The sequence below is a fragment of the Patagioenas fasciata genome, chromosome 3 (assembly GCF_037038585.1).
Source record: "Patagioenas fasciata isolate bPatFas1 chromosome 3, bPatFas1.hap1, whole genome shotgun sequence".
Taxonomy (NCBI): Eukaryota; Metazoa; Chordata; class Aves; order Columbiformes; family Columbidae; genus Patagioenas; species Patagioenas fasciata.
The window spans coordinates 55,570,348-55,585,666 of NC_092522.1; the positions used below are offsets into that span (position 1 = coordinate 55,570,348).

The 15,319-nt window shown below is 41.9% G+C and overlaps 1 protein-coding gene across 2 annotated transcripts in view; it reads right to left on the reverse strand.

Moving 5' to 3' along the window:
* Positions 1-2,871: 2,871 nt before the first annotated feature.
* FNDC1 (fibronectin type III domain containing 1) overlaps positions 2,872-15,319 on the reverse strand; it is a 67,789-nt gene continuing 55,341 nt past the window's right edge. For both annotated transcript variants that reach the window (XM_065833333.2, XM_065833332.2), the window contains exons 16-20: positions 11,421-11,500; positions 9,472-9,501; positions 6,978-7,139; positions 6,044-6,166; positions 2,872-4,579 (exon numbers count right to left, since the gene is read on the reverse strand). In XM_065833333.2, coding sequence (XP_065689405.2) covers positions 4,464-4,579; positions 6,044-6,166; positions 6,978-7,139; positions 9,472-9,501; positions 11,421-11,500 — 511 coding nt within the window. In that variant the 3' untranslated portion in view covers positions 2,872-4,463. The remainder of the gene's footprint in view (positions 4,580-6,043; positions 6,167-6,977; positions 7,140-9,471; positions 9,502-11,420; positions 11,501-15,319) is intronic.

Genomic DNA, 15,319 nt, shown 5'->3' on the forward strand with positions numbered 1-15,319 from the left:
CTTATCCCCACCAGGGCCATAGTTTTCACTGACTGTAGTGGTGCAACTGGCACAGCAATATGGCACAAGTCTGGCAGGAGTACTTTCTGCTTTATGGGACACAGAAGCATGATGAGAAAGGAATCAGCAGTACAAGGCATGGCTTTATTTTAAAATGTTACTAGCTAAGGGCTCTCCAGGAGACTGGCAGCTCTCCAGGGGTGGAATTTTTTAGACAGCCACGGATGCCAACCTCACCTCAGGAAGCAGAGCTGGGCTGCTACAGCATTGACCTCATTCACTTCTGCACTTACCTCATTCTCTTCTGCCAGAGGAAGGCAGCTCATCATATGAATAATATCTATCTGCCTGGTGAGTAAAAAGGACATGGGTTTGGAGGACAGAAAACTGTATAGTTTCTTGTGGGGATGAACCACAAGGAGTGTTTCACATTGTTCAGTGGGTTGGGTTACCTCCCGCGAAGGCCTTCAATTATCTTTCCAAGCAACGCCCAATGCTTCCTTCATCACCAAAGAGCTCTTCTGTTTGCATCCCGAGTCCACATGCTGGGTTTTGGCTGCCCTTGAGAGCCCTTGGCATTTCTCACATGCTGGCAATTGTTCCTGATGCCTTTGAGACAGAATTCCCAATTCTCAAAAAATCTGGTACAGTGATCAGAGATTAGCATCTAGAACTGACCACGGCTAGACAATGCTTTGAGCAATTTCTTCGCCTGTCTTTTCCTCCCCACCCTTTCCCCTGTTGTGTTTTTCTCCCTTTCTTTTCCAGCTCTATACAATTCCCCACTGGGCAGGGCCCTGGTGTTCCTCTGCCATGGAGAGACTTGGACCAGAGGCTATGCAGGCACAAGCTGTATGGATTTTCTCCCTGTGAGGATCCTCCCTCTTCTCCATCCCCATTCCCTTAAGGATCACTCCGACAAGATGACAGGGTTCATGCAACACCCCTCAGAGCCTCTGAAGGGACATGCTGTTCTCTAAGCTGGCGCCAAGGGCTTGGAGACCAGATGCAGATGTGCTTTTGCCAGCAAGGAGGGCATGGGAGGAGAGCTGATGGAGGGAAAGACCTGTCCCTCTTCCATTAGCACCATGCAGAGGTGTATGATGATGTTGCCTGTCACACAGTGCAGTCACAAAGATGTACAGCTGTTTCAATGGGCATGGGGTTTAGTTCCAAGCAGGCACGCTGCTTCTCTGATGGTGTCACAGCAGGACCACCACTGTCATGGGGACAGTGGGAAGTGGGGAAGGAGAGGATGGGCAAATGGTCAGAGTACTGCCAGGGCCTTTGAGAGAGGATCTGGATGGGAAGTGGCTTTCCTGACCCATGTGTCTTTAGTTGCCTCTTTAATCCCACCACCTCTTAAATAAACAAAGAGCAGCATGCAAAAATAATATAATCTCTTTGAGAAACTACCTACTACCATGATAATGTGTTACCCTGTGCATGGGGCAAAGGATGCAAATATGTTGATCAGATCACCTCATACAGCATAGAGAACTTCTCCAGATGCCAAAGTCAAGGGAACAGACTGCACACCACTGCATTTCATGTGTTTCCCTGCTGTGTCCTACTGCTGACTCTGCCCTCACTGGTTTAGCCTCAGATAATATTTACACTGGAGGGGAACAATGCATAGTGCCTGCCACCCCTGTCCCCAGCATCCCTCAGTTCCTCTCCAGCTGAGGCTGCAGAAAAAAATATGGTCTCAGCTCCTCACCCATGATGGCATTCCTAAATGGGACTGTCCCACTCCAAGGATCTTTCCATCAGGGAATGAAGGATGAACAAATCAAAACCTACCTATGATCTCTGCAAGTGAAAATGCAGAATGCATTGGCTATGGGGAGTGAATATCCGGCTTTAAACACTAGGCCAAACCATGACGAGTGAAACTGGGCCCTGCTCTTTAGAGTCAGTGCCACAAGTCTCAGTTGCTTGTGCTGAAGACCAGGCTCTGGGCCAAGTCATGACTTTGATTCAATAAAAGAAAAAATTACATTTTATTATTGCATACCTCCTCTGGAATCATAAAATATCACTGAATAATTTAGCTTGGAATGGATCTGTGGAGTGCTCACATTCATTTTGTTTTCCATCAGGACCACCAAGTCCGCTTCTGCAAAGCTGCTTTTTGAGACAGTCACCCTAACCTGTATGACTGCAAGGGGCTATTCCATACCATGTGTGGGACTTCTCACTTTCCTGAACTGCATGAGGATCCTGACAGCTCATTTCTCCAGCCTGACAAAGTACCTCTGGTTAGCAGCTCTGCCCTCCAGCACATCAACCACTCCGCAGCCCTAGTTTAGTATTAGCCACAAGCTTGCTGACAATGTACTCCATCTGTACACTCCATCCATACACTATATCCTGTTACCCAGGTTATTAGACATTATTGACCCCAGCACTGGCCCTTGGGGATGGTACCTGCAACCAGCTGTCATTTGGACTTTCCACTATTTTTGATCACAACACTTTGAGTCTCATGTCTCAGCTAATTTTATATCCACCTTAAGTCCAACTATCCAAGCCATATTTCACTAGTTTGCCTACAAGCACACTATGGGAGACCATGCCAAGTGCCTTACAAAAGCCAAAGTCAATGACGTTTACTTTTCTCCCCTTCTGCCCAAAGCCAGTCATCTGAACAAAGAATTTGATCAGGCTGGTGGGGGTCTCATCTGCCCTTTGTAACTCCACACTAGCTGCCAACCACCTTCATACAGGAACAACACATTCACCTGCTTCCAGTCCCTTAGAAAAAGTTGATACCTTCTCCTTTCACAAAAAAGACTTTTTGAAAGCTAACAATTTGTCACTTTGTCAGATTACTTGACACAGATGACCAGAAAGGATGAAATAGAAATGGAACCAGGTATCATAGGTTTATTAGGGAAAAAAAGTTATACCTCAGGACCATATATTTGGCACTGTCCTGAATCAAAAGTATGTGAGAACAATGAAAATGTTAAAACCCAAATCACCATGAAAAATAAAATGCTCTTTTAATCACTTTAGTTCCTTTTTTTTGTTCCCATACGATTTACAATAACTGCAAGAAGCAACTGAAACAGTGTTAGACCTACACTACACGAGCAAAGGCTGTTGAGATGTTACCATGACATGGTAAGTCCATGAAAGGTACTGAGTGAACCATTAATGCTAGATTACCCAGAAAGACTACTAAAATCCTACGTTATTGCAAGCTTCCAAATGCCTGCTAGAAAAATCATTGTTATACATTTCATCCATGTCAGCCTTTGCTTTCTGGTCTGGATGGAAGAGATTTCGGTAGTATTTTGAATGAACTGTATCCCAGTTTGTCCCCAGGATGGATCAAAGTCAAAGGAGTTTCCTGCTACTTGATTCTTGTATTGGTGGCTTGGGCTTCCTTTTGGAGGGCAAGTAAGTTAAAAAGCAGTTTCTAATTTGCAAGTTACTCATCCCATGTCCCCACACAGTGAAGTGAAAGATAGCATCAAGGAATAAATAACACACCAAATAAGATAAGAATGGATTGAAGACAAGTTGCACTCAAAGTTTCAAATAATAAAGGACAGAAAGTTTAACTCATGCTGATAAAACACTGAATATGTGGTTTTGCTGGACTATACAGTGCCACTCTAACATGGATAGAGGGGTAGATCCCCATTGAATGTCCAGTCCAAAGGCTGCCAAGGAATTGGGACACAGGTCTTTGATCAATAATTCAAATGTTAGATCAACAGTACTCACAAGAAGAATACAGCTCTTTCCTCGGTTAATATATTGTGCATAGCAATATCTCAAAGAATTAACAGCACCTTTTACATTAAAATTCCAAACACATTTATCTAGCGAACAAGAAAAACTCAGCATCTTTAAGCAGTACTTCTGCAGATGTACAGTACTGTATTTATATAGATACAGATATAGATATCTCAAAGTGAATTTACACTGTGACCTGGTGATTAGTCCAGCAGTGGGCAAACTCACAGGGTAAGTCTTCAGGAGAATATATTGCCTTTGGTTGGCAGCCGGTTATGTGTCACAATTGCATAGGGGAGCCCCGGCAGGTAGCAAAGGACAGTTTAGCATTCCGTTAAGCAAGCACAGCATGCTTAGGTCGTTCCTGCAAGATATAAAAAACTTCCAAATTTTCATGGCTAATATAGTTCTAGTTTTCACAGGTTGCGCACATCACAACCGCCTCTCCGTGCCTTAAAGACCCAGAGGAGGAAGGTAGGACATCAAACTTATATCCTGTCCCTTCTTCCAAGCAGAAATCAAGCAGCACCATAGATCTAGGCTGGTGAAGTGGGGACCGTGTTTGGAAACAGCGGTTTCTTGAGCAGCTGGTCTTCACTGTTTTGCCTCATTCATCTTTTTTTTTTTTTCCTCTTTTCTGAATCAGTTGCTCACAGTCCTCTGGTAGAAATCATTTGAAAAGCATGGTCTGCCTAAGACAGGGAAGTAGACTGTTACCATTTCCCTGGGATGGGCACGCCACACTCATACCAGCCCACATAGTAGTAGGGTGTTGTGTATCCAATACGTCCAAATGATACAGGCTCCTGGCGGTACTGGCGGTAATACCCTGTCAGGAGAAAAACGCTTGTTTGCATTTCAGAACAAAGACATAGCAATTTAACAAAACTAACAGATGCAGCAAGAGTCAATCCTACAGTCCAAATGAAAATTAGAAGCTGTTTGGTAGGGAGTTTGACAAAAGGTTATTTGCTAGCCCTAGTACTTGCTTTAGATCTTTCTTGAATGATTTAACTCTGGTCCTTTGTATTTCTTGTAGGTGGATTAATAGATGTTACTGTCCAAAATCTCTTGAACTATTGTGTAACGCTGTGCTCTGCCAAAGCACTTCTGCATTTCATTCCAAAAGGTGGCTATATTTCCACTGTGTTTATAAAGTTTGCCAGTCAGTTAAAAAATATGAAGGACTCTGGGGCAAAAAAATACCATCAAATCATATTATGTCACAGGGCTCAAGAGACTATCAACAAACACCAGCTTTTCACAAAACAAAGAGGTATCATTTCATGCAGTAAATATGGAGTTAAGCCCTTTCTCCTCCTTTTTCTTCGTCTGCAGAAAGAATGTGACTGCTTAAAGCATTAGGAGCGATGCAGCATTCTTCTCTGCATAGCTCGTGCACTGGAACATCTGAAACACTCATGTCTTGTGCCAGTAATATAATTTTGTGTGCACTCTGTCTCCTAGACCTAGTAACACGCATCTGGATTAATCATCCTTCTTTTGAACTAAGAAATGCAGTACTTCCTAGTGAGAGATAAATATCAGTGATTATTTCAGAATCTTCCTGGTAACGCAAATATGAAAAGAATATCAACAAAAAACTTAATGTGGAAACCACTAAAGTCAACTGAATATTTTAAATCAATTGACTTATTGAAAAGACTGACTGACTTCCATGACTGAGTTCATTTTGTGAAGCAAGCCATCACCCCCTTGGCTATGTGAGCTGAGCAATTTACTCAGAGGTACTCCTTCAAGGTGAAAATTTTCACTCAGAGGGAGAAATCTGCCAGGGCAGAAAAAAAGTCCTGCAGTCCAACCATAAGTCACTAGACATACTCCTATATGTTTTGTATTGAATGAAGCGGTCAGATATCCTTTGCAAAAGCTGTCTTTGCAAAGACAGAGCTGGTCTTTTCTGGCATGCGGAAGAGTTTGCACATCTATTCAATGAGGCACATTTTATAATTGGGAGAAAGGTTTCATAGACCTATACCCTTTTTTCTGGTTTTGTGTTTTGTTCCTGTAAATTATTTGTATTACATGTCCCTCTCTTTCTTTGTGTCTCTCTCTCTGTCAACACCCACAAGTCCTTCTGGGACTTCCATAACCTGTTCAGCTAGGCCTGAGAACAAGACCATCTCATCACCTGCTGCACCAGCATGACTCCTCAGAGAGCTGCCAGCAGCCATAGACAAAAAGCCCTGCTCCGTGTCATGCACTCTGCCCCTTAAACATCCGGATAGGGTTACAGGAACCTGGCCAGCACCCCACTCTCAAGCTGCTGTACCTCGGATGGTGGGCAGGGCTTCAATGTATGTCTGAGGTCCTGTTCTTCCATCGAGGTGTGAATCCACAAACTGGCAGTGGTCCTCGCCCCTTCCCCAGCTGTCCCCGATGCTGTAGAAGGTGTCTGAAGGGTGACAGAGACAAATGATTTGACTCAGCATTATTTTTGCTTAAGATGCTGTTCACCACCAGGAAAATAGATGTGGGAGAAAGCAGACGTACTACAGTCACAAACACAGTATTACCAATGAACAAACAGTGGCTGAAAAGAGGGGAGAATGCTACCTTCATTTTATGTAAGGAGAAATTATGGAAAACAGAAATTGGCTATAGCCCAGTAAGCAATATTCCTCATTTTTCAAGTCCATGGACACTGCACCACAGATAACAGGTGGAGTGAATTTCAACCCAACCAGTCATTTCAATAAGTCATATGAAAGTAAAAAACACTCAAATTGTCAATACTGTCCGTTTGACTGTAGTCTCAAATGAAAACTAAAAACTGTGGAACTCTATTTCTAGCAGATGAGGTGCGTCGTGCCACCCTGATTATTTCTTACTGTGTATTCAAGCACTGCTCCTTGCAATAAAAGCAACACATCAGCATAATCCAAAAAGCCATTGAGATAATCTCAGTGCCCCAGAACAACAATATGGAAAGTTTTCTCCATTATCTTTTGGCAAACACACCTGTGTGAGAGCTCCTGTTAACCCTTAGGAGTACAGGTCACCCAGTCACTGTCACACCAGCCTGTCCTCCAGTGTTCTCCCCGTCAGCCGATATCCTCTGGGGTTCTCTGGGGTGTATTGCTCTGTCCTTTGACAGAAGGACTCCCAGACAGCCATCACACAAGACTTTCACAGACAAGACAAATAAAGCAAGCAGGGGGAGGTGACAAGTAATCATATATCAGGAAATTAATCTCGGTGCCTACCTTTCAGGTCATCACTGAGGTAAATCTTGTACCGTAAAGAGTTGCAAAGAACCACTCCTACAAACTTGCGGTACCAAGTTCGTTTCACATACTGCTTGCCGCTGCAGTCTGAATAGGTGGGGTCATATTTAAAAGTGAAGGGGATCCAGATAGGCTCACCACCTTGGAGAAAAAAAAATCAACATTAAGGAGAGACTTCAGCATTTCAGTCTGAGTTTTGTTGAAGTTAATATCTGATAATACGTTTTACAAGAGAAGCTGCAGCAGATTAATGCATGACTTTTCTATATCCAGAAATACTACTTCAAGAACAAATATTATTAAAAAAAAAAAAAAAAAAACAAGGGACTTGATTAAATTCCTTCTAGGCAGTAGGCAATAATAACTGTTAAAATTTTATTTAAAAAATTATTTCATGTACTGAATCACACTTTTAACTAAACAAAACTCATCTAGGTGTTCCTGCTCTGACAGGAGGATTGGACTAGGTGATCTGTCGAGGTCCCTTCCGATCCCTAACATTCTGTGATTCTGTGAAATAGTCTCACTGTTTTTAATAAGACATCTTCTCTACCTAGTGATACTCAGTTTATTTTCTAAATAGACCCTGATCTTAGGTCTGACAGTGACAATGCAGTCACTCGCATTTTAACACTAAGTATAAACCTTAATGCTTTTGCTAAAAACATGTTAAAAATTCTGCTGTAAGTGCCTGTGATGCAAATTAAAGCCTATTCTTGCTGTTTCATTAAAACTATCAAGTCAGAAATGTACTTTCCTGTTTTGTTTTCCCACATTACATTAAAACAGATGAGGTTCCAATAACAGACAAGTGAGACCTTTCCTGGGGAACTCTGTCCGGAGCTTTGCTACAGAGCAACCTGCTTAACTGAACTGCAAAAGACTAAATATTCCTACTGGCTTGCCTAAATGTTTGCTTTATACTAACAAAGACGATATAATTTCTTTTGAAATTGCTATTGTAGTAATGTATATATAATTACAGAAAATGTTTCCAAGCTGGTAATTCGTATTTTTGTCTCTAGCTACAGCACAAAGCCCAGGTTTTACTGTGCTGTTTTGAGGTGGTTTATAAATGAGGTTGAAAGATTTTTTTGTTACTCATTCTTCCTCCGTCTCACCAGGTACATGGGCCAAATGCTGTAAACACTTGCATGTCAGAAGCAATCTGATCAGCAACCCTCAGAACTCCACTGGCTTGGACGTAAACATAACTGGATTGACTTTATGCAATTAGTCACATGGTGAAAGGATTGCAGGATTTTGGCCAAAGCTTTCTCTTTAGAATAAAGCAATAAACTATCTGTTCTTTGAACACAGTCTTATTGATGTGAATAGCCTGCTTTTGTCCACCACTTTTGCCCACTTCCAGAAATCCTGAAGGATAAACTTAATGTGTCCTGTAGGAGCTGCACTGGATGTTCAGAAACTTAATTTCTACAGCTCTGCCACCTCTTTTTGGTCTATCTTATCTCTACCACCGCAGCTACACAAAAATATTTTGTCTTTGTCCAGTCGATGCAGAAAGTACAAGTGAAAAAGCCATCACCTTCCAAAACCTCCTTTCCATCAACAGACCCACAAAATAACTGACAGCAAAAAGCCTGCAGGTGACTGGGGACATGGGAAAGCCACTGCTCTCAGAGGCCTCCCACACTGACTGCCAGAGACACAGATCGCTCGTGCTCTCCAATATGTGTGCATCATCAAAGACATCTGAGAGGACATGAGAAAAACACACCAACAAGCATAATGAAACATAGAAGGCAGGGAGACACTGGGCATTGTTTTCATGAACGATGCTGTCAAAAAAACCCCAAAATCAACCACTTGAACTGCTTAGGAAAGCTGACAGAGCGTAAGAAGTATGAGGTCTTTTTTCCTGCATCTTTTCCAAGAGCACATGCTGCCTGGGGTTGACCTACCAATGTGCATGTCAGCAAGGCTGGTCCGAGCACCAGGAAATCAGCTCTTCTGATGAGGGGCTTATTGCAAATTTGGAAATGCAAAGGAAGCTCAACAGCTTCGTGGCATATCATTCAGGTCAGTAACAAGTCCTTGAATTTTTTAGTATTTTTAAGGGCATGGTGATCAGTATAAATGAGCATAACAACTAGAGATAGGAAAACCTGATCCTGCAGTTTAAGCTATGCTCAGTCAACTGAAGGACACAGATACAGCAGCAATATAGTTTAGTGCTTATTACTAAGCGATTGTAGCTGTTGTACCATGCAAAGGCCAGGGCAAAATCAAGTGCTTATTCTAACATATCTTTACAAGATTTCTTTTCAAAGACCAGAATAAGGGGTCCTAAGACAGAAAATATTTTCTGAATTAGCACAATCAATTACTACCTGTTCCTGCTTAAAACTGTAACTCAAACTATGTGTTAATGTGCTTCTGTCACCTATATTGTAACTGGTTTGTGCAGGGTTTGTGTACTTCATGAAAGAAACAGCAGAATAAGACTTACCAGGTGGTCTGACAATGAGGAGGGGATTGTCTAGAAGAATGAAACAAATAAGAAAATTAACATTTTGTTCCAAACCTTGTTTTACAACATGACACATACAGTGTAATTCAAGAGAGTGTCAGTTGCAGAGTAACTGCCTTTAGCTACATTATAAATATGGGATTTATATTGGTTCTCAGAGCAGGAGGACAGTTTCACTGTAAGCTTCTGAGTATATAGTGTAATACATAACCCGCAGGCCTAACTTCCAAACAGAAACGTAACCTAACTCTTGTATGCAAACCTTAGTCTCCGACATCCATCATGCTTAATACAGTTGCTTAGTGGTATTCATAAAAATGTGAAATTCATAATTTTAACTTTTTTGTCATACTGACAGAATTTTTGCAGGACCCCCATGGGCAGTACAGGGATCACTGTCCACTACCTCAGGAGCTTCTGTTTGTTTGAAATACTTTATTTTTTAAATAAAGAAGGACAGAATAAGTGTGGAGTAAAGATAACAAAACAACATAATCTAATGCATTAGCTTGTCTGTATTTAGTATATTAGAGCTACTGTCATCTCTTAACTAGTTCTTATTGTGCACTAAATACCTGAAAAAAAAAGCACAGTGCTTATCTACCCATGGGAAAGAAAAAAATCCAGGGAGGTTTTACAGCTTGATGAAAGGAAACAATGGTTTTCCGATCTCTTCAGTGGGTTACCAGGGATAAGATCAAACATTTTCAATAAGCAACTTGATCCTATGACAGCATTCTTTATTGAATATTCTCATCAGCTCAAATCTTTCAATAGCACTAGAAGAGCACTCTGAATGAACGATTTCTGTCTCTCCTGACCTACTGCATCACTGTAACTATAGTGTCTGGCTTTAGATTTAGCAACTGCTTTTGTATATATGCCAGCTGCAAAGCCACCTTTGACCACACGACAAACGGAAGATCAGTGCTAAAATGAAACTTCAAATTTGGTGGATTTAACCTGTTAAATGAAGCTCACAAGGTATCTGATTTTGTATAGGAAAACCATGCATTCAAGTTCATATACTGGCAGCCAGCGAATCAGCAAAACCCTGTAAGATACAGTATGCCTTATTTGTCCAACCTTAAACATTATGCTTGGATTTATACTTGAGCTTCTTACTCGTATAAAAAAACCTGAATAAATTATGCAGGACAATTTACTTATCTTGCATCTTTGTCTCCTTCTGTGAAGACTTATTTCCATGGTTCTTGATGGAGCTTCTAAAGCAAGCACTACAGGCTGAGGTCAAATGAGCAAAGGCAGAGATTGTGTAAATGCCATATTGTCAAAAGGGCAACATTTCCAAGAGACAGCAGACCTTTCACTCCAGTAAAGGCTGAATAATTTGCCTTTCATTATTCAGAAGAGCCATTGACCTCTGGCTCAATGGAAGAAGAAATAAAAAACCAGCTCATTTTACGTACTATTTTTAGAAGGGGGTGTTGCTGTTGAACACGCTATTAGCCCCGTGAAAGACCAGCATGTCGTGCCAAAAAAAGAACACAAAACTTTGCCCGTCTGATAGAACAATTGTTTCCTATATTTCTTCCAGAGACAACCACTTCCAGCCGTTCAGCTGTTCACAATTAGGAAGCTAATTTGCTAGATGTTTGGTCAGCCTACCAAAGACATTAAACTTCCCATTGCTTCTGTATTGTTGAACATTAGTAGTCTTTTGCATTTTAAATTCAACTTCCTGTTCCCCTGAAGCTCACTTTAATGTCACTTATATCTTCACAGTGGCATTAGTGCGCATTATTTTCCCAGCTTTACTGAAAACAAATAATTAACCTGAAAAAAAACTCTCAAAAGCAGCAAGTTCAGGATAATCACCAATATTGCTGTAATGGTTTCTGTCTTCGCCCTGTCACACCTGTTATCAGAAATTTAGTTTTGAGATGAAAATAAAAAGCAAGGCATACCAGATTCTGTGACAAATGTGACTGAAGAGCTAACAGGCCCATAGCCAAAGGGATTCTTTGCTTGGACTTTAAAATAATACCTGTAAAAAAAAGAGAGGGAGAATAAGATTAAAACATTGATTCCGTTGCAATGGCTAAATTATAAATAGTACTAAAACAGAGTGAGAATCCAATCAGCAGAATTCCAGTAAGTTCAGGTGTCCTGTGCATTAAATTGAGTTGAATACTCAGTCAAGGTATGAGCTGGTTGTTAGATACAAATTTCTCCTTTTTGCAATTGCTCACATGCATGTTTTTGATCATTAATTTTTATCACCCCCCCTCCAAAAACCGTGCACAATTACATCCACTTTATATGAAACAACCAATAGCAATGCACTAAAAGAAAAAGTTGCAGAGGAATTAAATTCTGATCTCAGGAACAGTTTTAAACCAGATCATCTTCTCCAAAAGCAGTGGTGTGAACTGCAAACTAAAACTAAATCAGATTTATAAGAGATCAGAAGCTAAGCTTTTGACCTTTCTGTAAAAACTCTAGCAGAATTAAGATCACAATACTTGAGTAATATGAGAAAGTTTCACATTGCCTTATTGATTCCCCGAAGTATTTAAATCACATGCTTAACTTAAAGCATATGACTTGACACTAGAATTCTGTTATTTGCCTAATAGCAGCAAAATTATTCTTGCTCTTGGAAAAGAATGTGTGTAAGCACATTTTTATTTCATTTCCAAATACAATGATTTTTAGTTGATGCCTATCCTGATATTTTTCCCCAGAACAATGTTTTCTTCTTTCTCTTTTTTCTTTGTATCCAGGCCAGCAGAAACCCATTAGAATGGAAAATTACCATAAAAAGTTTCAGCGTAGTATTTTTAAAGTGCTTGAGTTTATGTTTTCCTTTCAAGGCTGCTTGCTCAATTTCATTCTTGTAAAGAAATTAATAAAAAAAACAACCATGCCTCTGTAATATCCACATAGCACTTGGATCTGGATTTAGCCTCTCATGCAAAAGCAGACATCTCCAAAAGTTCTATACATGACCCACTAACAGGGCGAGCGCTTACTTGCAGGGACAGGTAGCACCGAGCACAGGATTACCTCTCACTGCAATGTCCCAAGTGGCAAGCTTGATGCTTCTCATGAAAAAGAGGGGTTTTGTGAGGTTTAGCATGGCTGAAGAGAGAGGAGAGGAGAAGCAAAAAGCTTCCTGTGTGCTCTTTTACTTCTGGCCACCTGAGCAGAGCACAGCAGCCTGAGCACTACTTCAATCCCCTGAGCTGCCAATGCTCTCACAGGACACCTGCATCCACCCACACCTCCTTCACCCACTCATGCCTTCTTCATTCAGATTCGGACAGGGCTGTGGGTGCAAGGCTGACATCAGGGACAGGACATATGGCAGTGATTCCTCATGCTGGCTCCCAAAATACCCCCAACACAGCACCAAGTGCACTGGCTTCACTCGGCACTTGCTATAACTACTTCAGGAGAGCAGAAGAAAAATGTTTTCCAGCCTACATCTTTTCCACAAGGCTTCAAAGCACAGTGAAAACTTCTGCACAGATGCCTAACTTTCCGCTGCTTCCAAACAGGTATAATTAGATACCAACTTTGCAACACAGTGGCACCTTCTGAGCAACCCTATGCTAGCTTCAAAACATTTCCATGACAACCATAAGTGCCAGGATCCACATCTGAAATATGAGGAAGCAGCCCAAGAACCTCATGCTCCAAATGCACCTATTTAGAAGAGGAAAGGCATGGAGTTTTGTATCTTCTGTAATTCAGGAACTGATTACCTACGTAATCAGAGCAACTGTGCATTCAAGTGTCCTGTTACATACATAAAAGCCTTTCTGGGACACATGATTGTTCAAGATGCCTGCCTGACTGTCTGGAAAAAACCAGCAATGAAGTTATGTGTACATTTCCCTTCGCTAAATTGGAAAATTAGTTCCTAAGCCTTTATATACACAAGAAGTCTTTACTAGTGCCAGAAAGAGAGCCAGGTCTCATGACTTGCTGACCCGTGGTTTAAACATAGACGATGCTATGACTGCTGTATTAAGAACGTCAATAAAATAATGCAGTCAGGATATATTTCTTTCTCAGACATGACAAATAAAAAAGAAATTGCCAAAGCCCTCCTAGGTCCAGGCATCTGACGTTTTCATTAGTCAGAATCCTTCAGCTGATGAATTTGCCAGAAAATCTTAAATCAGTATAACTCAACTGTTCTTCAGCACACAAATACATGAACAAAATTTGTAATATGTAAGTTGATTATGCTTTGATTACATTCGACTTCAGCAAAATTGCAACAGGCACAGAATCATCACAACTGCAAGAGGAGACTGAGGGGTGACCTTATTAATGTTTATAAATATATAAAGGGTGAGTGCCACGAGGATGGAGTCAGGCTCTTCTCAGTGGCAAACAATGATAGGACAAGGGGCAATGGGATCAAGCTGGAACACAAGAGGTTCCACTTAAATTTGAGAAAGAACTTCTCCTCAGTGAGGGTAACAGAGCACTGGAACAGGCTGCCCAGGGAGGTTGTGGAGTCTCCTTCCCTGGAGACATTCAAAGCCCGCCTGGACACATTCCTGTGCAACCTCACCTAGGCGTTCCTGCTCCAGCAGGGGGATTGGACTAGATGATCTTTTGAGGTCCCTTCCAATCCCAAACATACTGTGATATTGTGAATACCATTCGCAGTTCATTTTCAATACCGACAAGAAAAAAAGCATTTCTTCCTAATAATAAACCTCCTTAGAGGCTTCTACTGACATGTCAAAAAAGGGGCATAACAAACTGTAATGGGGCAATGAATATGTAATAGTTTTATTCATTTAGACTATACGACTAATCGTATCACCATACCTGTCACTTTCAGCAAAACCATTTTATGACTTAATTCAAGCTGTCTCCCTTCTGTTTGAATTAAATAGCTGGCACTCACAGTCACAAAGTGAGATAATCATTCAGCATGCTAATTAGGGAAACAGCTGTTTTTTAAAAAAATTTGTTACCCTCAAAATCTTTTTCCCAGCCTCTCTGAAGGTGTGTCTGCATGGACCCCACTCCCCGCACCCCGACCAGCGGCAGGCTGAGCTGGTTGCACCGTCTGTGTGTGCTGCAGGTGGCAGGGTGGGAGCCATAGCACCGTGACCGTGTGCCAGACATGCGGATGGTGGGACGGCTGCTGCTGGAGCTCCGTTGATGCTGGGTGGGCACGAGGGTGGATGCATGAAGGGTACATGCAGATGTCTGGGAGGGAGAGCCACCCATTGCCCAGGAAGGGGACGGGACGAGCCAACGTGACGGCTCTGCACAGACCCCTGCCCAGCAGGATCGGTGCATGAGGACAGGCTGAGAGAGTTGGGTTGTTCATCCTGGAGAAGAGAAGGCTCTGGGGAAACCTTATAGCAGCCTTCCAGTGCCTAAATGGGACCTAAAAGAAATTTGGAGAGGGACTTCTTACAAGGGCATGTAGTGATACAACAAAGGGTAATGGCTTTAAACTGAAAAAGGGTAGATTTAGATTAGATATAAGGAAGAAATTCTTCACCATGAGGGTGGTGAGACTCTGGAACAGGCTGTCCAGAGAAGCTGTGGATGTCCCATCCCTGGCAGTGTTCCAGGCCAGGCTGGATGAGGCTTTGAGCAACCTGGTCTGTGGAAAGTGTTCCTGCCCATGGCAGGGAGGTTGGAACCAGATGATCTCTAAAGTTCCTTCCAACCAAAACCATTCTATGATTCTACAAGGAAGAGGCTGGGAGTGGGTGGGGGAGGACAAGCAGGTTTCCTCCCACTGGCACATGGAAAGGGCAGCAGGGCCTGAAACCTTCCTCCTGCAAATGCACCACCCCTCCAAAAAAACCACCAAAACACA